Genomic DNA, 24,924 nt, shown 5'->3' with positions numbered 1-24,924 from the left:
AGAGCCAGGGCGGTGTGAGCAGAGCTCCGCCAGCCTCCGAGGATCTCATTGGGCATTTGTTCAGTTACCAACTGGAAAATACACATTTCTGACTGCTGCAACCTTTTCCCAAGGACTTTTGAGCCTGTCATGTGTGACAGCCGTGCCAGCTCATCCTTAACCCCTCCTTGTCTCTCGGGCTTAGCAGCACCGACGCTTACGAATTTGTGATGGATACTGCTCCTCTCCAGGGTCTACTGAAACTCCTTCACGCAGCTTTTCCCGGCACCACTGTCTCCTGTGCTCACCTGCCGGAACAAACAGACACTGCTCACAGCTCACCCTTCCCCACATCATTTTGGGGAGGGCTGGGTTTCACCATAACACTTGGCTGACGTGCCCCTGTGGCCCCCCAGCCCTGACCGAAGGAAGGGGATGGTGCCTCCCCAGGGGGCTGTGCTCGGAGCTGTCACCTCCCCAGGGGACAAGCATGCGGGGACGGTCTGGGTGCAATCTCTAACATGTTTTCCCCATTCTCCATCGCGTCCCTCCTGGCTTGGTATGGCCCTCCTTATCCTGCCTGCGCAGGGTTGTGGAGCGATGCACAAAGAGGCGAGCTCACTCGCTCAGGATGGCGGTGTCCCCAGGGTCCCCAAGCGCCAGCCCCACAAGTATCCAGCCCCACAAGTAACCAGCGGTGCCCCCTGCCCCGGGCTGAGGGCGGTGGGACATTGCAAGCCCCCTGCCCTCCTCGTGGCCGCGGAGCCGTGTCCCCACTGGGGACAGTGTCGCATTCCTGGTGTGGCAGCGCCACCTGGTGAGGTGGCCCCGCCGCCGGGGAGCTGCCCCCCGGGGGCTGCGCTCAGCCTTGGGGACAGCAAGGGGAGGTGGCCGGGGGGCCACCAAAGTCCCCCCGCTCCCTCCGGGGGGGTTTGTCCACCGCCACCTCCTCCTGCTGACCTGCCGGGACCAGGTGGTCTTCCAGAGTGCCACCTCAGTGCTTTTTTCGTTTTCCTCGTCCTTGGAGGGGCTCCAAAATTGGGGATCTGAGGCCCAAGCCCACCGACGCCAGACGGCTGACGAGGAACCCGGGGTTGCTCCGTCCAACACGACCATAGCGGGGTCTCCTACAAAGTGTCGGGCGCCGCCCGGGCACGGGAACAGGTACCCGAGCGGGGAGAGGGGAAGGACATCATTTTGGGATTGCCCCAGTGCATTGGCAGGGCTGGCACCCAGAAACGCCACGTGTCTCTAGGGGACAGCAAAGCCTGAGCTGTGGGGCTGTGCCAAGGGCCTTGTGGTCCCCAGGAGCACTGCGTGTCCCCGAGGGTCAGCGCTTGGACGAGTGTGTCACAGGCACCGTGGCGCTCTGGAACGCGTCCCCGGGATACAGCAACATGACGGCCACCGGTGAGTGACCTTGGCTGGAGGCTTCGGGCCCTCCAAGCACACCCTGAAGGGGACAACACGGGAGGGAAAAGCAGCATCCCTTAGCCTGGGTCCTCCCTGGGACACAGCTGTGCCCTCACGCAGGTGGTGCCTGTCCTCCCCTCACACCCAGATCTTTCAGAAAGAAGCAAAACCTCTCAGGACAGGGGACTGCTGATGCTGCCTGCTAGTTTGGAGGAAATGCCATGGCATTCATGCCCAGCCTCCCCAAACCACAAACCCTTGGTATGTAGGAAGAGGCCACTCAAGTTTTCCAGGCCCCCCGTGCAGCTGGACTGAGTGCTTTCCGACTGCCCTGTGTCGACAGCCCACAGCACAAGGGCACAGGGGGACCCCAGTGCACAAGTCCCACCCAATATCACATTTTTCTGAGAGCTGTTCTGGCCCAGCTCTTCCCTCTTCTCATCTTTTGGTTCCCATCCATCTTTCGGCAGCACAAAGCCCACACAACTTTCTCTTCTCCCCCCTGCAGCAACCATAGCCTCTACGGACATGGGGCTGCTGCTGAGAGATGAAGTTTTTGTCGACTTTTTCAACACGTTTCTGAATCTTCCTGTAAGTCTGCTCCCTAGAGGCCGGGGCCTTTCTGAGCTTTTCTCAGGTGAACTTTTGGGTTCTGTGTTAGAAAAATTGGGACGACACCATACTTCGGTTGTCAAGCCAGGGAAAGCTGAGGACTTCAGCTCAGAGGAGATGGAGACAGAGGGATGAAGAGGAAGATGGTGCCTCCTCTGCAGTGGGGACAGGCTCTGGGCTCCCCCACCACCCTGCATCCCTTCCAGCTCTCCCCTTCCTTTTCATGCAGGTGTTTGGCCAGACGCCCCTTTACACCAGCAGCACGGGGCAGTGGGACCTCTGGCCAGAGCTGCCCAGCCACCTGGTGAGAAAACATCCCCTGTGAGGAGAGAGGAGGGTGAGGAGGAGGGAGGAAGGGCGCCGGGCTGGGAAGGAGATGGTTCCTCATTGCCGAGGCTGTTGTTCATGCAGCCAGGGGGGTGATTTCAAACCAGGCTTCACTTGGCTTTTGAGCCCCAGGAGGAGCATAAGCCATGGAAAGTCAGGGCTCTGGGAAAGCAGGCAGGGGGAAAGGGGGTGAGGCAGCAGGGATGGCACGGGGGTGGCACAGGCAGCAGGGATGGCATGGGGATGGCTCGCACTGCTCTCTGGCAAACCCCATAGCACGGGCCCCTTACTCACCCCAATTCCCCCACACGAGCCGGCTCCTCGCTCCCAGCCTGATCCTCTCCTGGGGGTTGCGCTGCAGGATGCCAGCCCCCCGGCTTTGCTGGCCTGGCTGGCGAAGCACCGCCTGCCTCACTTCTGCAGATCCAGCCTCTGCCTCCACCTCGTCCTCTGCCAGAAGCTCCTGGGTTTCGTGCGGTCGGAGGAAGCAGGTGAGTCATTGTGGCAGGCACGGGGAAAGGGAGCGGGGCTTCCTCTCGCCCGGTGCCTGCTGAGCACGGCACTGGGTTGGAAAGGCAATGCACGCCCCGTTTTTGGGGTCACAGCAAATCCCAGGCAGGATTTCCATAAAACAAATGAGGTTTCACCCCTCAGCCGTGCTCCTGTTTGTACAGGCTCGCTGCCTCCGTGGGGTTGAGCTGGAATAGCTGCTTAGCAGCAGCTGCAGGGTTTGTAAAAGCAGTGCGTGGGTGAAGCCGGGCTGGAGAGCAGCTTTAGATCCAGGAAAGGGGTCCTGGCGTTTTGGGTTTGCTGCTGTGCAGGATGCACAGAGTTCTCATTTTGGGTTATGCACCTCATTCAGGGCATCCTACACTGGGAAAATCATAAAATCATAGAATCGTGCAAGTTGGAAAAGACACTAAAGATCAAACGCAACCATCAGCCTGGCCTACCAAGTCCCACCACTAACCCATATCCCTTAGTACCACAAAATACCCCGCAAACCTACAAAATAACCTGCTAGCTTATGCCCTGGTCTGTCCCGACAGCACCAAGAGTGAACTGTGCTCGGTTTGCCCCCATATGAGCCCCCCCAGACCAGCAACATCGTGAGGCACGGCCACTGGGAAGAACGCTATGGCAGCTGGAATGCAGGCTTTCATTTCAGAAAAAATAAGCGATTTATCAAGGCTCCTGTGCTCTGCTCTCTCTCTCTCCGACAGAGAAACTGCTGAACTGGCGGAGCGCGGACCGGTGGCTGCTGGAGAAGTGCATCAGCGGCAGCCAGGGCATGTGGCGCTTCCGAGCCTCCACGCAGGGAACGGCAGGTGGGCACGGGGTGCTGCCCGGCCCCTCCGCAGCCCGCCACGGGCGTGCTGTCCTGCAGGGCACCGGCACAGAGCCCGGGGCGTGGGTGAGCACCGGTGGGACGCGAGATCCTGCTCTGGGAGATGAGACAGCAGCAGAGCCCAGCTTGCACAGCCCTGGATCTTCTCCACGATTTCGTCTCACTTTATCCAGGGCATCTTCCCAGCTTTCTCTTAAGTCATGGGCAAAGCAGCTCGCCAGCAGGCTCTCAGAGTAATACCAAGCCCTTCACGTCAGTCTCTTGTCTGATCCATAGGGGAGGAATTGACCAACTTCTGGCTCAGCACCGAAAGGCTACTGGGGCTCGACGAGTCGGACGCAGCACAGCAGGACCTCTACCTGTCCCTTCTCCACAGGCTGAAAGCCACCCACCTGCGCGAAGGCTCCAGCGTCCTCACCCTCTGCAGCACCCTCGCTGGTAAGGACAGGAGCTGGTGACAACTGGTGACCTTCCGGGGGGTGGCCTGTTCCTGGCTGCTCCCAGGTGGAGATGGGATGCCAAGAGCAGCTGTGCTTGACTGGGCATCTCCCCTGGCACCACCAGGTCTGGATGGAGCTGCCCCTTCATCGTCATCCCCTTCATCATTTCAGGGTCATCACGCAAAGTCAGGCACGTCGGGTCCATCGGCACCCGGAGGGAGATGCTAGTCAAGATGCAGCAACGGGCCCTGTTTATAATTCAGAGTTACTGGCTCCCTAAATTCTTCATCCAGTGCAAGATGGGCATGGAAGAAGAGAAGTCGTGTTGGCCTCTGCTGCAGGAATACCGGGAGCGGTTGGCGCAGGGCACCATGCAGGAGCCCCTGGGCGTTTCGGACGATCTCTTCACAATGCACGTTACAAAGAGCCAAGACTCGTCAAGGCCCTACTGCAGCAAGAAGGCCAAAGAGGAGATCTGGGCTCTTGTCAAGGAGGGAAGAGACACCCCAGAAGCGAAGACAAGCTTTCAGACACAACCAGAGAGGCAGCCAGGGCCAGCTGGGAGCGTGAAGGGATCGCAGCTGGGTAAGGAGGCTTTGGGACTGGGTCCTGCAAACGCTGCCTTTGGGGGCAAAGGGGGAGCAACCTCTCCCAAAAGACCTAGACCCAAGGCAGAGCTGGCCTTCTATCTGGAGGACCTCTGTGAAGAGAAAGTCCTCTCTAGCCTGCGTTCCTCTGCACCTCTCGCCAAGCTGCCAACCCCAAAAAGGCCGGCCAAGACCCTGCGCTTCCTCCCCTGGGCCCTCAGCGCAGACAGCTGTGCAGGACGGCCCTTCAGGGACTTCTTGAAGTGCCAGGGACAGACCACGGAGACTCGTCTCCTGGACCTGTGGCACGACCTGGAGGAATTTCTGCCTGTGGTGCTGGACCCCAGCAGAGAAAACAGTTTCTCCCTGCGCCATTTGATCGCGGACAGGATACGCAAGACCTACCTGGAGGAGAGCGCCATCCAGCAGCTTCCCCTGGTGGCGAGGACTCTGCAGGGCCTGCGGAACCACCTGGCTTCTGGGGAGTTCACCCCCTGGATATTCAGAGCCCAGAAAGAGATTTGCAAGGTACAGGGCAGCAGTGGTCGGGTGGGGAGGTACCGCTGGCCTTCACAGCCTGGGCATGTTTAGAAAGAGAGGTATTTGGAAAATGAGGATGAAGAGAGACCAGGGAGGACAGAACTTATGGTCACAAGTCGGCTTGTACTGGAAGCAGTGACCGAGACATGTCAGGCCAGCGGAGAGGAGCATTCCCATGGGTTTGTCGTGCCGAGGAGCAGAGGCAAGCATTTAGCAGCTGGTGGTCTCGGCTAGATGCACGTGCCACAGGGATCACGGGACAGCAGCTGGCCCTTTGCATCTGAGTCACTGCTTCCAGCACAACAGGATTAAAGCACATTTTTAAAGCACGTTTACAACCCAAGCACTTCTGGGCAATCTCTGAGCAGCCCAAGGGGCCAGCCCCTGCGTGCAACCCCCAGCAAAGCTGTCCTGGGCATCTCGGTGGGGCGTAACCTGCCCATGGGGGTGCCAGTTTCTGGTGGGAAACATGAGCACCAGCTGAGGCAGCCACCTCTGCTCCTCCCCAGGTCCTCTGCGTCTTCTATGAGAAATTTCTGGCTGACGATGACAAGACCTTCCTCCAGTTTATGGTAAGGGGGATGCACGGGGGCCATGTGCATCCTCAAGGGGTGTGCAAGCACCGGTTGGGATGGAAAAAGGTGGTGAGAGGGAGGAGAGAAGCCCAGTGTTAGCTGCAGTTGTCCAGCAGCAGCCCACAGGTCAGCCTTTGAGCCACGACCCAGCCCAGAAGCAGGGAGAGATTTAAAAGCGATTGTCCAGGGCAGGCATGGGTGAAGCCAGCAGCAAGTTGTGCAAAACACTTCTGGGAATTAATTCTCCCCCTTTTTTCCTGGTTCACAACAAATACTGCTATTAATCTGACTCATGGGCAGCCACAAATGTGTACGTCCCTGTTCCAGCATGAGCGGTGCCTGGCCAGCATGCTGGGGAAGAGGGCGTGCAGCCTTTTGGCCTCTGATTCAACCGCACTCAAGTTTTCCACATGTTTCTTTCCACTGTGTAAAGCCGTGCTTTAAGACAGCAGAGTCACACGAGCACTCATATTCCCAGCAGCAGAAATCCCATGTTTCTCAATGCCTTCCACCAGGAAGCCTTGCAGAGAGAAACTTCAGAGCATCCTGCCTGTTTGGGTCCCTTGCACAACCCACACAGGCAATTTTGCTTACCACAACTAATGTCTTCAGTCTGACCACTAGGATTTTCCCCAGATTGCAATGTAAATTCATCAGCTGGTCCCAGAAATGATTAGGACAGGCTGCCAGGGGCAGTGCCCCAAAGACCTGGCTCACAGAGATGTCAGCACCGCAGTCAGCAAGAGCCGAGCTCTTATGGAGCAGTAGGTTGGCAGCTGTCAGCTCCTGACCCTGCTCGTTAAATGCTCTTGGTTGTAACTTAATTAGCTGCCCAGGTTTCTAAGCATCCCTTGTCAGGGAAATTACCTTTCAGAGCACACGCCTGGCTCGGGAGTGCAATTAGCACTTCAGCAGGTTCCGAGGCCTTGCCCTCCACAGGCACCATCCCCTAAGCCAAACTCATCCCGACCCTCACGGCACTGATGTCAGAGGAGCCGCTCGGGAGCTTGGCGGGGTTATTTTTGGTGCTTGCTCTCAGCAGCATGCAACTCGGTCAGCAGACAGCCTGTCTGGCCCTGCTGCTCGGCCAGTCGTGCAGGCTGGTGGGGAGCCAAAACCTGCAGGAGGGTCTCAGCGGGATAGCGGGAGGCACTCCTGGGATACCGGCCAGAGCCAGTCCCAGGACAGCAGCCAGCAGAAAAGACACATGAGCTTAACCTGTCTGCCCATGACACCTCCAGAGCTGTTTTCGGCCCTCCTGGCTGGATGTTGACCCCTTTAGGAAAGCTGCTGCCTTTGGCTGCCAAGCCATTGCCAGGGTGAGCTGAGGGACCTGCTGCACTGTCCCAGCTCTGGCCACAGAGCCAGCTTTAGGAACAGGATGGACAGGTCCCAAGCTGATGCTGAGCTTTGTGCTCACATAGATTTCTTCCCGAGATCTAACTTGGATAGGTTTGTACCCCCAGAAATGTGCAGCTGGCCTGCTGGGTGCAGCTCCTCCGACGGGGTGTAAGGGATGCTCTGTGCTCTTCTTGCTGCAGTCTCCGCAGAGCGATGTCCCAGCACCCAAGGTGCAAGGACATGCTGTCAGGAAAGAGCAGTGTTTCCTCCTGTCTGAGCGGATAAACGAATCCTTGAAGCTGAGCCAGGCCTTGCATGGCACGAGCAACTTGGAAGGCCTCTCCTCCGAGCACTGGCGAGCCTTGGCCACTCAGCACCTCCAGCAAGGGGGCTCCATCCAGGCAGAGACGGATCTGGTGAGCATGGCCGGTAAGAAATGCAGCATCCCAGGGATAGCATGGGAACAGGACAGAGAAGGGGAAAGGCAAGGCAAGGAGCGGTCACAACACAGCACTCGGTACGTGCTGAGGGGCTGACACAGCCTGCAGGAACGAACCCCGGATCTGTCCCCTCTTCTCTGCCAGATGCAGACTCCCAGAAGATGACATCAAATGAGCCGGCCGCTCAGAAAGCCCAGCTGGCTGTGGATAGCCCAAGCAAGGATAATGAGATTTTGTCTCCCAAAAGCCCACCGCTTGGTGAGTCCAGCCCGTGCAGACTAGAAGCAGGGCAAGCTCCCAGTCAGTGCTCCTTTAGGGTACCGGAGGAGCAGGGACCTTCCCTGTTTGCATCCCAGTATCAGGAAAACATCTCCAGAAGGAGAGAGAGGTGTCACCCCCCTGAAAGGCATGCCTTTGGGGGTGTTAATCCAGGCTGGGAGCACTTCTCTGAAGCAGATGCTGAGGAGATCAAACCATGTGAGGGCAAAGGGCTCCTACAGCATGCAGTGTCCCCAAGCTGGGCTCACCACGCAGCTATCATCAGGGTGGATCTGGAGGCAGCCTGGGCTTCTCCGGGGTCCCCTGCCCTAAGGACAGCTGTGAGCAGGCTCTAGCGGTCACCCAAGGATGGAGCCAACACTGTTCTGTTCCCACAGCCGCTGACCTCGAGAACAAAAAGAAGAGGACTGCTCCCGGGAGAAAAACCAAATCGAGTGCCACAAAGGTCACCTCTGTCATGGTAGAGAAGCCAGCTAAAAGACCCAGGTTGGCATTTCACAGCACAAGGCTTTGCTTTTTTTTTTTTTTTTTTTTTTTTTTTTTTTGCTATTTGCAGTCTTTAAGGAAACAGGGCTTTTCCCACTGCTTTCCCATAGTGTCTCCGTAGTGTCCCAGTAATCTCCTGGATTTGTCATTGGGCTCACTCAGATATAAACATGGGTGGCCCTTGGGTCTGAAGTGTAGAGTGACCTAGACAGAGGGAAAGAAATATTTTTTTTTCTCCCAACCCCATAATCTGAATTTATTCCTCACGTCTTGTGCACTTTGACCTCAGTTGCTCCCTGGCACATCACCTGCACTACAGCTAGGCAGCTCTCAGACCCCAAACCAGTGCTTAAAATCACTGTGACCATGCTTAAATCTGTCCTCACTGACCATGAGGATGTCCATGTGGAGTCCGACCCTCCTGGGAGTTCTCCAGACAACAGCCCTGACAGCTCCACATCAGGATATAAATGTTAACCAGGACATGACTGGGAGCAGCTCTTATTATTTATTTTGAAAGTCAGTCTCAGGAGCCACATTTAGACAACAAACATATTTGACCCAGTCCAACAACCTTCAAATAAGGGCTTGCTAACCTTGTAAAGGACCCAAATCCCAGTCTGCTCCCAGCTGCGGTTTTTCCAAAGTTCTGCTCAATCTCTTCAATGATACGTAGGGGAGCACAACCTCCTCCTCCTCCCACCAGTCCTTCCAGGTGCTTCCATCCTTACCTGCCTCCCTCCCCTGGTGTCTGCAGAGCTGTCCTGCTCCATTTGCAGGTTCTGAGGTCTCCAGCAGAGACCTTAAGTCCTGCCTCCTTCTTATCTCCTTAGAAAAAGCCTCCTCTTCAGGCTGAGACCAAGTTCTTTCCTGGCCCATCTGCTTCACAGCCCCCCCGGCACCACTGACCCGTGTGTTTCCAGCTCTTTAGGTGCCTCTGGTTGGAGAAGCAGGCTATTTTCCAGGTGGGAGGCAGCACAGAGGTCACATCTCCTGGTGTCTCCTCTGCTGCAGGCACTTTGTGAAGGTGCTGCACAACCCTGCCCACCTGCACTACTTCAGGCAGTTCCTCGAGGAGCGCAACGCAGATGAACCTCTGCGTTTCTGGATGGCCATGGAGAAGCTAGTCGCAGAGCCCAATGCCAAGATGAAGAGCGCCCTCATTAGCAGCATCGTCAGAAATTATTTCCACGGTGACATCCCAGCTGGTAGGCACCCTCCCACCCTGCACTTTACTCCAGCCATGATGAAGGCTTCTTTTCCCTGACCTGGTTGCAGATTTTAGATCCTCTTGCAGGGACTTGCCAATCCTCCTTTCCCTGCCCAGTGTTTGCTGAGGTCTTCCACCGCCACGTATTTCTAGGAAGGTGCTCTACTTCTGTGGCAGGATCTCCTGGCCAAGACCTGCAACCTGCAGTTCCTGCGGTGGCAGAAATAGCCCTTCCCTACCTCATCTCCTTCAAATGCTCTTGGAGTACCAGTTTCACTTCCAAAATATGCAATTAGCACAGCATAGAAAGGAAAAGAGATGAGTACCAGATTCTGGGGCAGGCAGAGATGGGACAGGGTGCCACTTGCAGATGCGAGGGTAGGAAGAGCTGTCATGGTGGCTCAGGGATGGCTGCTAGCAGCAGGTAATGACCATGTGTCTCTTCCAGAGGAACACCTGGACTGCCACTCTTCTATCATCAAAGAAATCAGGGATGCTGAAGTAGTCACACCCTTCATGTTGATGACAGCCCAGGTCTTTGTCCAGAAAGCAATGGAAAAACGATGGTAAGAACCGGGCTCAGGCTGACTCCTAGCTCCAGTAGTTACACAGCCATCCCTGGGAACACCAGGTGACAGACAGCAACTGCTACAAACCTACTGCCCTGTGGGCTGACAACGCGTGCATCCAAATCCCAACCAGACCCTCACCCCAGCAAAACTGCCATTGCAGCTGCCGAGGCGCTTCCAGCCCCCCATCCCTTTCTCCATCCTCCTCCAGGACCAGGATTCCTGCGGGACCCTAACCACGGGGCCATCCCCTCTCAGCTGCTCCCCATCCCATCCACCAAACCACTGCCCTGCTCGTGCATCTGGCCACCTCTGATGCTCTCTGATCTCCCATCTGGCAGGTTTAAGGAGTACCAGGATCTGTTTCCCCCGAGTGACACACCCAAGTCTAACCTTCGTTTGCGGCATGGGATGGGGAACTTCACGACAGACAGCCTGGTAAGGAAAGAGCCTCCCTGCTGGGGTGTTGTCTAGGAAAGAAAGAGGGGAGATACTGTGGGTCAAGAGGTGCTTAAATAAATGGGGCGAAGGGGGTCAGAATTGGGGCACTCCTGGAGGATTGCAAAAAGCAAACAAGATAAAGCCTTGTTCTTACAAGGTCTGGAGTCCTGCTCCATGCAGAATTCATCACATTTAGTCAGGAGTGGCTAAGCAATTCACACTACCACCCCAGGAAAACACAGAAATGCCAAAAAATAAAAAGCAAAGATGATGAATCCCATGGCCAAGCCTGGGCTCTGGTGCTCCAGCAGGTCTCTGTCTGGGAGCAAAGCCCACAGCCAGGGGCTGGCTCCCCAGGACTGTGCCACCAGCTGAGCCGGGCTGTGCTGCATCTCTGCAGAGGTGGGCCTGGTTTGCCATCCACGACATCGTCAAGAGCATCTGCAAGTTCCATCGGGAGATGAACAGCGACAAGTGCCGCATGGAGTTCGAGAGCTTTCTGCGGAAGGAAAGAGAAAATGAGGAGGAAAGTAAGGCTGGAGTCCTGCCACCCCGCTCTTCTCTCCCCAGGACAGTCCCAGCTTTAGGGGAGGTAAATGGAGGAAGCCTGTGGCTCCTCAGCCAACCCCATGTGCTGAACACCAGGTGGTCTCTGCTGGAGGTATTTAGAGAGCTGGTGATGCAGGTGTTTCAGGATGCCAAATATCGTGTGCAGAAATCTTGGGTGATGAGGCACAGAACTCTGCACAAGCAACACAGACATATACATACTCATGCCATGGCTGGTTTTCTGGTGCCTAGTCTCCACCTGCTGCCCCTTGGTTCTCTGCTAAGCCCGTGCAATAATTATGGTGAATCACTCTCAAAGCAGCAATGTAAAGGCAACAGTTTGCAGGCCTTCCACAAAAGCAGGAGGCACTAAAAGAAGCTAAGGTGAGATAGGCCAAAAATACACAAAAGGAAGTGATTTTCCATGCATCAGGGAGCTGACCTACAAAGGACAGAGCCGGTTCAGCTTCAGGAGGAGGCTGGAAAAGCCAGTAGCAATCATTGAAATTGCTGGATATACAGGAAGCCCACCTAGATCAGGAAACCCCTAGAAACAAAAGCATCTGGAAGTTGGGGAATATTGTACATTGGGGAAATAACTGTTATTTTACCTTTCTTTCTCCCTTGTAATCCACTTGTGGCCTCTGTTGGAGACAGGATAACAGCTAGGCAGACTTTGACCTAACCTACCGTGGCCATCCCCTATGAAAACAATGAACAAAAGCACTCCGTGAGTGCAAGGAGGAGGATAGATGGGTGGAGGAGGTCAGTGACCTAAGGGAAAAGCACACTGGGTGGATCTGAATTCCCTGGGGAGCCCTACAGGCTGCAGGAAGGCTGTAGTCCACATAGGTTGAAAGGCCCTCAAGCAAATTCCTCGCACGCAAGAAAAGCAAGCAAAGGTTAGGGGAGGGAACCGGGTATAGTTCAGCATCAGATGCCCAGCCGGCCTCAAAACCAGCGCTGGGAGAAGCAGGACCCAAACATCTCATCCCCTCTCCCAGACCTGCCCGCCACCTCGGTGCACAGCAGCAGCACCATGAGCATGTTCCGCTCCCACGCCGTCTCCAGCAGCTCCCTGCAGGACAAGGACGTGGCTCTGGTGAAACGCCAGCTCTTTAACAACCAGCTCATTACCGTCAACTTCCTCGTCGATGACCTCCGCTTTTATCTGGAGATCGACAAGTAAGTGGCCTTTCCTCGGGCACTCAGGTGCCAGCAGTCTGCCTTGGCCCAGGCCCTCCCTGAGGGTGGTGCCCATCCCTCGGTAAGGGACAAAGCCTTCCCTCAGTAAGGGACAAAGCCACCCACAGCTTCTTCACACACCGGTGGCTCTTCTGCCACCCCAAAACCCCCTCAGCACCTCTGTGCCAGGCTGGGATCTGGACACCACACTGCAGCATGAGATGACCAAAGCCTGTTCACTGTCTACAGTGAGCCTGCTGGTGGTTACCCACCCTGTTTAACTGTCCCACACCACTTAGATTTTTATTTTTTTTTGTGGCCCAGTAAATACGTAGCCAAGCAGGAACAAGCCTGCCTAGTATCAAGGCACTTGTCTCAGAGCAAGACCTGCAGGTGTGCTTTTGCAGGTTTTCCAGGCTGGCTGATTCGGCCGAAGCTTTGGCAGCCCGTGACATGCGCTCAGAAAAGGAAGTCGCCTTTCTCAAAAGGAAAGCTGCCATCATCAGCAAGCTCTTCCTGAACTCCGACATCCCCCCTAAACTGCGGGTAAGGTGCTGGCACCCACCCGGGAAACCTGGAGAGGCTGCTGGCTGATCATTGCTGAAGACCATCACATTGCAGCCGTGAGGAAAGAAACCAGACAGGGGTTGGGTGTGCTCCAGCCAAGCATGCTCTGAACCTTCAGGACATGCTCTGGAGCTTGGGGAGCTCCGCGTGGGCTCCATGGGAGCTGATCTGTCACCAGACCCACGCTAGCACTTGACCCGTACCTGTTAAGAACAAGCATAAGGGCATGGAGATGGTGAAATCCCCTTCCTGCTGGAGAGACAATGGGACTGAAGCACCAGGATGGGTGCTACAGTCCAAATCAGTCCTTTCAGTCTCCACAGGTCAAAGTCACCACTATCCCTCCACAACGTGCCCACCTCTTCCCCTAGAGTAGCTGTGGCTCTGCTCATCTTCCCTTTGGAAAGCACAGTGTTTTTCAAAAAAATCCAGGGGGGATCCAGCCCCTATATTCAGGACAGTCAGCCAGGACTTCAGTAGCATCTCTTCTTAGAGACGTTTGAAATGCCAGGGGGGTTAGGGAGAGGGATGTGCCACCAGGAGTGCTACAAACCTACAAACTGCTCTGGCTAAGCACGGTCTCTTCCATGGCCAGGTGAACATCTCTGAAGATGACAGAGACCTAATCTGGAGCCTGTCTTCCAAAGGGTTGCTGAACCGCCTCCTCTACCACAGGGCCAAGGTCACCCTCCTCCCCGTCCTGATACACTTCTGGAAAAGGTACCTGTCCCCTCCCTCCGAGGCGGCAGAGGCTGTACAGGTGCCAGCCTCTTTCTCCGGCCACCTGGCTCCTCTGGCACAAAGAAAACACAGATGAGACCCTCCCCAGGAGCTCAGCTGTAGACATCTGCTTGGGGGTTTGACGTCCCTGACTCGAGAGATTCTCACACAGGTTCTGCAACTGGAAGGTGATGAAGAGCTTTCGGGTCTCCACAGTGGAGAGGGAGCCAGCCTCGTTGCCCAGTATAAAAGCCTGTTCCGAAGTATCTGACATCTACAATCCAAGTAAGATGAGTGCCTGTCCCCCTGCTCCACGTTTGCCCTGTCTCACTGTCCCAACACAGCCAGCTGACCAAGGCTGGGGCTACACCAGCACCCTGTGGTGTGCTCTGCTGCTTCGCCCAGCTTCAAGGACTACATGGAGCAAACCTTGTTAAAACCATTCCTTCCACTCAAATCCAGTCAAAATCACCCAGTGGATTTTTTTAGAAATTTCTTTGGGGATTAGAGAAGTGGGGGCAGAGAGTTCATAAGCAAAGAGCTGTTGCATGAAGTCTTGGTTTTTGAAGGAAATAAGTTAAAAATACCCCATATACACGCTAAAACAGAAATTAAAGCAACTAATCCTTGGGTTACAAGTCAGATGTGAGCAGGAAAAAGAAAAGAGACTGGCCAGAACTGTGCAGGCAAGCACCAGGCTTAGTGGCATTACAAGGAGGATGCTTTGAACATCAGGAATGGAGAAAAGGTTTCATGAGGATGCGAGGTGACACTCACTAGGATATCTCTAGGGAAAAAAATTCTTTTCCCCTCATCCACTTATTTAGTTTCAATATACTAAACACTAAACTGTGAAAAACACAAAGAAAGCGCTGTTAAGTGCTGTCACTCTGCCTGACATGCCTGGCTCCTTGACTGAATATTCATTTGGAAATTGTCTAATTGATTTTTGATTAGAGGGGAAACCAAAATAGGCACGTACTAATCTTGCTTTGACGGCCGAGTGGGTGTCAGCAACGCAGCGTTCTGCTCCCGGTAATTTATCACTGTCAAGTTCTGGTTAAAATCAGCACGGCTGGAGGTTTTTTGATGCGAACAGGCAGGTGCTTGAGCTACAGCTCAGCAGCCGAGCCGGGGTTGCAGACCCTGTGCTGCTGCCTTCCTCCCTCGCTGCACCTTCCCAGCCATGTCTGCTAGCTCAGACCTCGGGGTTTTGTACGTCGCTGCAGACCCTTGCTGTGGTCTCCCTGCTGAGGTGCACAGCCAGCTGTTGACCCAGGAGGGAGGCTAAGGCAAGCCAGAAATCATATTATTCCTGAGACAACTTCCCCACTTACCATCCAGGCTAGTGAACAGAGTTATCCCTGCCTTCCCCACTGTGCTCCCAGGGCCTTCTCAAACAGAGCTGCAAAACCTTGTTGCTGCTGACCTCCCAAAGACGGGGACCAAACCTAACCCACCACGTTCTCTGCTAGCAGCAAGCCAGAAGCAGCATGTTGCACAGGAGCTGCCTGCTGTGTCAGCTGGGGCAAAAGCAAGTGTTTGCCAAGGTCTCCATGAAAGCGAAGGGGACACACTGACATTGACCCTACAAGGAACATCCTCAGTGCAACTCCTCTCCCCCAGACACAGCTCCCTGTAGTGCCTGCCTCTTTGCAGGGATGAATATCATGGGGAGAGATGTGCCTTCTCAGCTCTGTGTCATTTCTCCTGCCCTATCCCCCATTCAGCCCGGTGGGGTAGGGATGGACACTGGCACACCCCGCTGCAGGGCTGAAGCTGTCCCAGCTCCAGCTGCTGATGAGGAGCAAAGCAAAGTGACACACAACCCCCAGAGAGCTGCTGCTTCTGACTGTGCTCATGCCTTTGCCACCTTCTGCTCGGAACATTTTCTGCACCTCATCGCACTTTCATCAACAAACTTTATCTAATGATTTGCTTTGCTGACCTTCAGAGCTTGCTTTTCTGCTGGGAAGAATTGGGTGTGCTGCCTTAAAATTGCTAAGCAAGATACCTGCAATCCCCAGGAGAGCCCTCCTGTCGCCCACGTCTTGCTTTTGCCATATTTTGGTTATTACTTTGCTGTGCAGACAGAGGGTGCTGGGCTGGCCGCCTGTCGCCAGGCGTCACTGCGGCACTGCCCTCGGGCTCTGCACAAGCCCGGTGGGACTCCAAGGGGACATTTCTCTTCTCCCCTCCTCCCCAGGCAATCACGTTGTCATCGTGTTCACGCTCCTGGGAGGGATCCGCATCCTGCTGCCACAGTCCCAGAAGAAAAAGGAGCTGCAAAAGGAGCTGCTGGAGGAGCAGAGGGGTGAGCTGGTGCCGTGAGGGTTCCTGCTCCCGACAGCAGCTCCAGCTGCTGGGGTGAGAGCCCAGCTTTAGGGCTCCCCACGTCAGCCACGATGGGGAGTTTGTGCCTGTTGCTTTTCTCAGACTTCAAAGAACCATGAGAAACAGTCTCCCACTCAGCAAGCCTGTAGGGCTACCTGCAGGGCAGGTAACTGGCTGCAGGGGCAGCCCACCCCCCAGCCCCCAACTAGCACCAAGGATGGGGTCCCAGAGCAAGGAGGCATTTCCCTCCCTCGCTGCCCTCCCCGAGCTTGTGCCACAGATGCCAGCAGCTCCACCTCAAAGCGGCTGCTGCTGCCCCTGGATGGGCTGTTTCCAGCCCCAGCTCTCTGCAATCTCTCCCAGTAACACACACACAGAGTCTCCAGTTGCTGAATGTCCCCGTGCCCTAAGCACAGCCCCGTTCACACCATTCACCCACGCATCCATCAGCAGCAGCCGCTGATGCAGAGCTTCTCCCTTCTGCACAGGCTCAGGGGGAAGGACAGATACCCCAGCACCCTGTCCACGCTGAGCAGGGCAAGGAGGTGCTCCAAGGAAGCTGAGCAGCCAGGACACGCCACGTAGGCTGCACTTAATCTGCAATAAGACCAAAAAAATAAAGAAACCGACGGCATCCTCCAGCCTGCCTGATAACACAACACCGGTGGTGGCTTGCAGGGACGTGCCACAAGGCGCATTGCCACCTGAGGAGACACCCATGCCACACAGCAGCCTCCTTCCCCTTGTTTATCTTAAAAAACCTGTGTTGCCCATGGCTGAGACCCAGTAGCTAAATAAATCACATCAGGTGTCCAGCAGGACAACACTTTGATGTCTTCCCCAAGAAATGTGGGAGGTACATTTTGCTGGAGGGGCTCAGCTGTCCCCAGGGTGGTGAGGTGGTGCCCGTCTTGCCAGAGCCTGTTTTCCTGCCCTCCCCAGAGCCAGCTCATGCCTGATTTGGGATTTTGGCTTTTTCATTATTATTTTAATCAATATCCAGTGCACCTGTCTTTCCCAAGCACTAACCAAACCCGACTGAACACCTTCACTTTCCTGCCTGACGGGAAGGAAGAGCGGCTCTGCCGTGCCACCAGGAAGCTGCAAAATTCCCCAGCGTACTTTGGACATGATTTCATTGAAGAATAGCCCAGGACCTTTAGCACGCCTTGCTTCTCACAGCTTCCACCCCTGCAAGCTCTGCCATGTAACTTGAAATCTATTTTTAGCTATGCTTTAACCCTCGAATCCTAGAAGGCTGCATCCTGGCAACAGCACAGGTGTATTTAAGGCAGGAGATAACATTTCCTATTTGTCCATTATGATTATCAACACTTGGCTTCTGCAGAATCAAACAAGCCAACCCAAAGTCCAACATTTCTGTAAGTGAGGGGCTTCCCGTTGCCAGCTGCAAAACCAGCCAGCTCCTCAAAACTTGATTCTGCAACTTGGTTTTGCCCCAAGCCTCCAGCCCCAAAGCTAGCTGCGTTTTCACGTGCCTTGCACTAGCACTTCAGCCCTAAAGGCACTGTCCCTGTAGTGTAATCCCAGCTGAACCTCGTCCTCAGAAGGATTCACGGATGTGGGGCCTCTGGTTTAGGCACCCTGGAGTGCTCTCCACTTCCAGGGAGGGCTTTTCACAGCCTTTCAGAGCTACCAAGTCACAGCCCTTTGGTACCATGGCAGGGTGATGCAAGAGGGCACAAAGGTTGCGGCAGACTGGAAACGTGGAATTTTTGTAAGACACTGTAGGAGCCCAGCCCATGGCCTCACCTCATGCACCCTGCTCCCAGAGGGCTGAGCCCCAGGCACACATCTCTAGGTGTCCTCCTGCTTCCTGTCCATGAGAAAGATGGGGAGATGAAAGAAACAGCAGGGAAGATAGGGGAAAAAAATCAAGACAGTGGCAAGAGGAACCAGCATGGGCCAGAGCGCATTTTCCAGGACACACACACAAGGTGCACAGCAGCCTGCAGTCAGGCTCACACACAGCCCTGCCTGCTGGTTTGCAGCTGCATAAAAATGTAAGCACACACAGCTAAAGGGATGCAGAGCTCCGTGATGCATTCTGACAGCCACTCGCTTGTCAATGAGGCAGGTCAAACACATCCACTCTGAGTTCTGCACACATGTAAGCACTGAGGCTCATCTTTGCACATCTGCTCATCCATGAGATCCTCACCCTCACTCCACAGGAGTAAAACAAAGTAAAAAAAAAAAAAATCCACTATCCAGCCCATTTCACAAGGGACTGTACACTTCCAAGGAGAGGAAGCCTTCAGCACCCAGCAGAGCTCTGGACTGCCTTCCTCTCTCAGGTAGAGATGGGGACCTCATTCATAAATGTGTAGGAAACATTTTTCCAAATTTATTCCCAGTTTGGTTCTGCATAGACTAATAGAAAGAACAACAATCAGTTAAAAAAAAAACACACTAAAAATCCTTTCAACAGCTGGAAAACTGCTGGCAGAGAAACAAACAAGCCCTTGGGCCATCAGGATGCCACCAGGCTCCAGAAATGCGTTTGTGCTGCTCAGCCCCAGTAGCAGAGCTCCAGGCTGCTGCATATGAACAGCAGGGCCAGGCACCAACAGCATCTCTGCTTCTGGCTGCTGTGTTCAAGGAGTGGAAGGAGGGAATTCATGTCTCAACAGGGGTACAAGGGTGGCTCATAAGTGCCATCTGTAGAGCTCCCTGCTAGGAAACTCCTTCATCAGAGTCCCTGGTTGGAAATACTTGGGAATACTTGGAAATACTCCTGCCTCTTGCATGGATTGGGAATATGGGGTCTGTCCCAAATCTTCTTGCTCTCTGTAAGAATCAGGGAGATGGGGACAGGGAATCACAGGGGACCTGGGCTGGCACTCAGCCTGCCTCTTTGCCCAAGCCCTTGTCCTTACACCAACCACTTCTTCCAAAGCACCTTTCATTTCTCCATGTTCTGTACCTGCAAGTGCTCTCTCCCATCTCTTTACCCAATTTCTTCAACTCTTTTTTCAGCTGAAGAAATAGGGAATAAAAGGAGGCAGAGCAAGTGGGGATTAGCCATGCGATGTGAGGCAACAGCCTCTTACAGAGGAGGGTCCTGAATGTCTACGAAGTGGCTGTATTTGGGATGCCGGCGTAAACAGTTGTAGACATAAATGGTCAGTGCTGGAAAATGCTTCAGGAAATACTCAGCATAGTCCCCTGTTATTTCATCGATCCTGAAACAGAACAAAAATGAAGCTTTTAGAGCACGCCCAGGGAGTCCAGTATGCCCTGGTTCCTCCCTTACATAGAAAAAGCCATTCCAGAGGCTGATAAAGCAGGAAGATTTCCTACAAATCCTTGAGCTGTAACTTTTCCCTTCCCCAAGTTCCGGGCTCCATCTTTTTGCCACTTCTCCAGCACCTCTATCTGCCTAGTTCCACCTGTACCTTCACAGAAAAGCTGTGCTGGCCACCGGCCTCAGTGAAACCACAGCTCGGGGTTAACACCACCACGTCACGGGGACCGCCGACCACAGGGGTAAGATGCCCGTGATTGCAGAGGGTTGGAGAGTCAGGCCCTCCTAGCAGGACCTCCTGACCCATTCGGAGCACCTCAGCACAGTAACCATCAGCCCTTTGAAAACAGCAGCGTGGTAGACAAGGAGGCTTCTCAAAGATGAGATATAAAGATACAGTCCCTCATCACAGAACAAGTCTGGGAGTCAGATTTTGTTTCAAAACCTCAAGTCTAGTCCTGTGAGCAAACTTTACTCTTACCCTCAGGAGGGGCGTTCTGAGGACTGATCAGACTGCTAGCTGCCAGGACACAATCTCTCCCACACCACTGCTAGAGGAGACAGCCTAACAAATTGTGTTTTAAGGGACTTCTCCCACATCCTGGCTACGTCCTCCCTTCTGAAGAACATTTTGCTCTCAAAGTGACCGACTCTCGCAGATTCCTAGGGGGCCCCAGCAACACAGGTGTCGCAGGCGCAAAGATGCAAACATCTACCTTTTATTGGGGTGTTCATCCAGGTTTCTGATGAGCCTCAGAAGGTCTGTGACATCGTTTTTATAACAGAACTTTTTTCCATAACTGGATTTTTCCATGTTACGCAGAACCTCTGGATGAATCTGAAAAAAGCTGACAGGTTATTCCCTACCTTTCCCCACCATGGAAGTAGCACACACGCCTCCACTTATCACAACTGCTGCCTTCCTGCAGAGGCATCATCTTGCGTGGATAAGTCTTGTGACACTTCAAAGTAGGTTTGCCAGCATGAGCAGAAGACTTCACTCCACAGGACACATACCGTGCAAACCCCTGACTCTGCAAAGGGCTTCCTCTCCTGCCTTGTCAATGCAGGACGTTATATTAGGACTGCCAACATGGCATGGCAGATTTCCATGCATGTCTGGAGGACGGGACCATTGAGGGACACTCAGGCTGCCCTGCTGAACCACGCCTGCCAGATCTCACACTATGCACAACGCCTTTCCAGGATGCTACCTGCAAAACCAGGTCCAATTTCACTGCTTTTGAGCCAAAGCAAACGCTTTTGCCAGAAACTTGCTGGCAACAAGGGCCAAAGGTTCCTGTCTTAGGGGTCACCAATAAGTACCCTTGAAGGTTTGCCCTTAAACCACTATCCCCAACTACGAGGATGGATGCCTTACGTTTGTATAGGAGTGCACTGCATGAACACCACCACTTATTTTGATCTGGGAAGTCAAAGGGTCTGTGCAGACACTGCACCTCTATATTCTGTGGTTGTATCTGCATGGGGCTAGTTTTTCCTCCTTATGGATGTTAGGCAGAGCCTGTGAAATGCTCAGGGAAAGCTTCTGCTGGATAGCTAGCACAAGCCTCACATTGATCCAAAGAGAAGATGCTTACCTCCTCAGTCCAGCATGGGTAAGGACTACAAGTATTAAGAGCTTTAAAAGGACCTTTATTCCTTTGGTGATCCTTGATTTTATTCCAGATACTCTTCAGGAGGTTGAACCTGCTGTGGAACAAGAAGCTTTGTTAGCTGCATCAGAACATCGCTGTCTCCAGCACCACAGGCAAATCCCATACCAAGAACGTTCCTTTACTCCCAGGACTTACGTCTGTTTGCTCCAGAAATAGGGGTGTTTGCTCAGACCCTCCCATCCCTGGTCATCGTGAGAGGTCAGGCGCTCTAGAAGGTCCAGAGCCTCCTCGTAATCTGGGGAGTTTGCATCCAAATCCTCGATACTGACTTCACAAAGGGATTTCCTACCCCCTGCTAAGACATACAGCACAAGCCTGCTGAGGTCCTGCAAGGAAACACATCACTGCTGACACCCAAGACGCATGAAGCTTCTTACCAAAGGGAAAAAGTGGGAGCAATGTTTCTAAATGAGCAGAATGCACGTGTAGACACGCACCTATAGGCGTGCACAAGTACACAAACACAGACGGGAACCCTGAAGCTGTGTGCACAAAGACAGAGGGGTCAGGCACTGTAATCCTGCTCCCGAGGTATCTGGGGAGGTCCCAGCACCAGCCACAGCCTTGCATCCTAATCACTGCCATTCTCACGTGGGGTTTGCTCTTCTATGGGCTTGCCCAAAAACCAATGAGTCTTCTAGCTGAGGATGCACAAAGGCTTCCCCTAGGATTCACAGTGAAAGAAGATATCAGAAGTAGCCAAAATTTGAAAGCATTTATTGATTTGGAGTTACCATTACCTCTAAGTCTGAGCTTATAAGTTCCTTTTTGCCTTCAATCAAGTCTCTGTTGTTATCAAAATCCGCCAAGTAAATTTTGCCAGCTAAATCTGAGGAAATAAGAGAAAATATCAACAAGTGATGGCAGAGAACCTTAATGCAAGTTTGTCACCGCGTTCTGTATGGGGCCCTTCTTTAGAAGACATCCCTGGAAAGACTTGCTGTGAGTTGAGCTACCCACAAAGCCCTGGCAAGGCAGGCAGATCTAATGAGGCATGTCAAGCTGATCTATTCGCTCCCCCAGGACTGTCTGGCAGCCCACCTGTACTTACCCAAAGAGAACAAATGCCACAGACATCCCATTCTGCATAAAGATACCTGCAGTGGTGTTTCATACCTGACCTGGGGCAGGGGCTGTTAGAGAGCTACGAGGCACCTTCTCTAAACTATAGGCAACAGGAAAGCGAAACAAAAATAGTGAGAAAACAAAACAACCTATCAAGAAGTTGCTGGGATGCAGAGCCCGGTGAGCAAACCCAAGGGAGTGCAGCTCCCTCACTGCCTGGAAGATCATCTTCAGGATGCCCTTGTAATCCTTTTCATCTTCTGGATCCTGCAGATGTTCTTCAAGGTTTTTCTCCCAGAGAGGGAAGCACAAGTACATGTAGCCTCTTTCCTTCTCAAACTGGAAGAGCTTCAGTAGATGTTCGCAGTCACCACACTGGTCGAGGAATTCCTTCTCTTCGCTACCCTCTGCACTGAGGAGTATTCTTACTGCCACTTCTGTCCCACCGTAGAGCCCCAGGTAGATGCCACCCCAGGAGGTGCTCTGAATTCTCTGACGGACATACTGAAATACCTTTAGTTTGCCAATCATGGGCCGATATATTTTATGAAGGCTTTGCAGCTGGCTCCTCCAGCGTTTGCTCTTTGGCTCCCAGTTTTCGTAGCTTGCTGGGACATACTTGGCATTGTACTTGCGAAGAAGACGTTGCATTTTATTAGCATAGTTCCTATTTGCGATAGCAATAAGTTCCCCAATGTCAGTCCTTGCTCCTTTTTCACACAACACCTCTGCAATGTCATAATCATTTTTTTCCACAGCCACCATCAGTGCTGTTTTGCCGTCCTCATCTGCATCATCAATATTTATTTCATCCTTGTCCAAGAAAGCTTTCACCAAACACGGGATCTGCATTTCAACAGCTAGGATGAGGGCAGTTTTCCCACTTTCATCTTTGCATCTGACATTAACACCACAGTCCAGCAGAAAATGGACTATAGAGATAACCTCAGATGTTTTCCTCTCACGGACCTTGAGGGCATGGATCAAGGCATTTCTGTCTTCATTGTCACAAATGTTCAGATCAGCCCCCATCTCTTGGACAAGGGTTTTTACAATTGAGAAGTGGCCCCTCCTACAGGCATCCATCAGCGCGGTCCTACCCCCTTTGTTCAGTTTCTTCTTCTCCTCACTGGTTACCCTCCTCATATTCACGTCTGCCCCTTTGCTATGCAGGTATCTCAGGGCTTCCTCGTTCCCGTACCAAGCAGCCTCCATGAAAGCTGTGAAGCCGTTGTTGTCACGATCATTGATATCAACCCCATAACCAAAAAGGAGCTCCAGGATTTCCACGCTTCCCACGATCGCTGCCGCAGTAAAGGCGGTGGCACCGTTGTCCTTCCTGGCGTGTGGACACGCACCCCTGTCCAGCAGGAGCTGGACCAGGTCCTTGTCCCCAGTCTGCACGGCGCTCTGCAGCGGTGTCCAGCCGCTGCCCACTTTGGAGTTCACGTCTGCCCCTTCCGCCAGCAGCTCCAGCACCTTTTCTCTTTCAAAGTTTCTCAGGGCAGCGTTTAGCTCAGAGGCGAGGCCATCTGCAGCCTCCATGCTGGGCGAGGTGGCTGCCTCCTGCACCCCGGGGCAGGCTCGCTGTGGGTTACCTGGTATTTCGGTGGTGTTATCGGGAGAACACAGCAGGCAGGCAGAAACCGGCATTTGCATACGCGACATGCAGAACCGTGCGTAACGTATCTAAACAAATCAGAAAAGGGGCAGAGCAGCTTTAACTAAGAAGCGTAAATTCACAGTACTGTAACCCTTGGGAAAGGCAGACATCTTATTTTCGCATAGTTTCATCTCCCCGCCTCCCCCAAACCACAAAGCAGCAAACAAATACCGTATTTCGCTGATTTAGTTACTCCTGAGAAACACAGTGCATCTAACTCTCATGCCTTTTGCTGTATGCAGACAAATAAATTGTTGCTTTCAGAGGACCCAAAGCACCCCGCTCTCTCCTTGAAGCTGGGGGGTCCACAAGGCAGAGCTAGGTGTGGGCGGGAGCAAAGGAGAAGGCACGAGGGCTCTCCAGAGCACAGCAGGTGGCACCGGGCTGGAAAAGCAGCACAGCATCCCCCCGGCACGGCCAGGGGCTGCAGACAGCAGGGGACACACGGATGCTCTCACCTACCTCGGACCACCGCCGGCACAGAGAACCTGCAAGAACTGGAGAGGGAAAGGGGTGGAGGCGAAGGCGTCCGAGGCGGAGGTTTACGTTTGTTCTGCCCCTTTTTCTGCTTCTGCTTCCTCCTACCAAGAGGCAGAGCTGCAGACACCCTGCCCAAGGAAGCACGAAGGGCTGGTTCCCTCCCACTGGCCTGCAGCCAGACACGGCTGCGCACTGGCTGACACGCAAAGTCACACAGGGCCACCAACCCCAGGCAGGAGGGGAGAGCGAACCCTGCCCCGCTGCAAACCCAACAGCAGCTTAAAGCAACTCCAAAGCCAGGGAGCAGCTTTTCCCAGCAGCATTGCAAGCACAATTTCTCCTCCCACCATACAGAGCAGTGCCTGGGAACATTTCATCCGCTTGTGGGGAGGGCTGGGGTTTTTGGCGGGGAGGGAAGGGGTGTTTGGGGACATTTCAGCACAGGAGAGAGGCTTGCAAACCCTCTCTCAGCAGCGTTTCAGAAGCAGAAAGCACAGAGATGTTAAATGCACCAGTACAGGTCTTTGGTCGAAGCTTTTCCACACCTTTTGGTAAATCCATCCTCATGGCCAAACCAGCCGAGCTCCTGGATCTCGCCCAGACAATCACCGTGCCCCAGCTCCGTACCCGAGCTGTGCTGGAAGCAGGCAGCTGCCCCCTGCATCCTTTTGGTGCCTCTCACCCCAGCATCACCTTTTGTATTTTCCTCCTCTCCTACAACAGCCCCCAAGATAGCCTGCCGGACACCGAGCACAGCTTCTTCTCCTCTTCCCCTAAGGGAACAGAATTTTAGGTGACTATGGACAACTGTCGTGGCCCTGTTGTTC

General features: G+C 53.8%; 2 protein-coding genes across 2 annotated transcripts; one reads left to right on the top strand and one right to left on the bottom strand.

Moving 5' to 3' along the window:
* Positions 1-1,376: 1,376 nt before the first annotated feature.
* On the top strand, positions 1,377-16,527 carry RGSL1 (regulator of G protein signaling like 1). Its single transcript, XM_050712345.1, has 21 exons — positions 1,377-1,389; positions 1,901-1,983; positions 2,234-2,308; positions 2,693-2,822; positions 3,555-3,659; positions 3,956-4,117; positions 4,291-5,234; positions 5,756-5,818; positions 7,363-7,591; positions 7,747-7,860; positions 8,259-8,367; positions 9,382-9,575; positions 10,026-10,143; positions 10,488-10,584; positions 10,988-11,117; positions 12,141-12,321; positions 12,729-12,867; positions 13,484-13,608; positions 13,781-13,893; positions 15,815-15,893; positions 16,431-16,527. Exons 1-21 carry the CDS (start codon positions 1,377-1,379, stop codon positions 16,525-16,527), a joined length of 3,300 nt encoding a protein of 1,099 aa, XP_050568302.1.
* Positions 16,528-18,283: 1,756 nt separating this feature from the next.
* On the bottom strand, positions 18,284-24,264 carry RNASEL (ribonuclease L). Its single transcript, XM_035537172.2, has 7 exons — positions 24,080-24,264; positions 22,104-23,643; positions 21,630-21,718; positions 21,025-21,215; positions 20,812-20,923; positions 19,927-20,048; positions 18,284-19,148 (listed from the first exon to the last, which is right to left on the bottom strand). Exons 2-7 carry the CDS (start codon positions 23,620-23,622, stop codon positions 19,013-19,015), a joined length of 2,169 nt encoding a protein of 722 aa, XP_035393065.1. The 5' UTR covers positions 23,623-23,643; positions 24,080-24,264; the 3' UTR covers positions 18,284-19,012.
* Between the last annotated feature and the right edge of the window lie 660 nt (positions 24,265-24,924).

The sequence above is a fragment of the Cygnus atratus genome, chromosome 8 (genome assembly GCF_013377495.2).
Source record: "Cygnus atratus isolate AKBS03 ecotype Queensland, Australia chromosome 8, CAtr_DNAZoo_HiC_assembly, whole genome shotgun sequence".
Lineage (NCBI taxonomy): Eukaryota > Metazoa > Chordata > Aves > Anseriformes > Anatidae > Cygnus > Cygnus atratus.
Note: the sequence above shows the minus strand (reverse complement) of the source record. Positions and strands in the feature narration are given on the sequence as shown.

What these genes read in the sequence shown, in the direction of transcription:
- RGSL1 (XM_050712345.1), top strand. An exon ending in ACTTCACGACAGACAGCCTG is followed by an intron (nt 10,585 to 10,987) that starts GTAAGGAAAGAG and finishes GCATCTCTGCAG; the next exon opens with AGGTGGGCCTGGTTTGCCAT. An exon ending in ACATCCCCCCTAAACTGCGG is followed by an intron (nt 12,868 to 13,483) that starts GTAAGGTGCTGG and finishes TTCCATGGCCAG; the next exon opens with GTGAACATCTCTGAAGATGA.
- RNASEL (XM_035537172.2), bottom strand. Translation starts at nt 23,622, where the DNA reads ATGTCGCGTATGCAAATGCCGGTTTCTGCCTGCCTGCTGTGTTCTCCC. An exon ending in TTATAAGCTCAGACTTAGAG is followed by an intron (nt 21,216 to 21,629) that starts GTAATGGTAACT and finishes GTTTCCTTGCAG; the next exon opens with GACCTCAGCAGGCTTGTGCT. An exon ending in ACCCATGCTGGACTGAGGAG is followed by an intron (nt 20,049 to 20,811) that starts GTAAGCATCTTC and finishes AGCTTTTTTCAG; the next exon opens with ATTCATCCAGAGGTTCTGCG.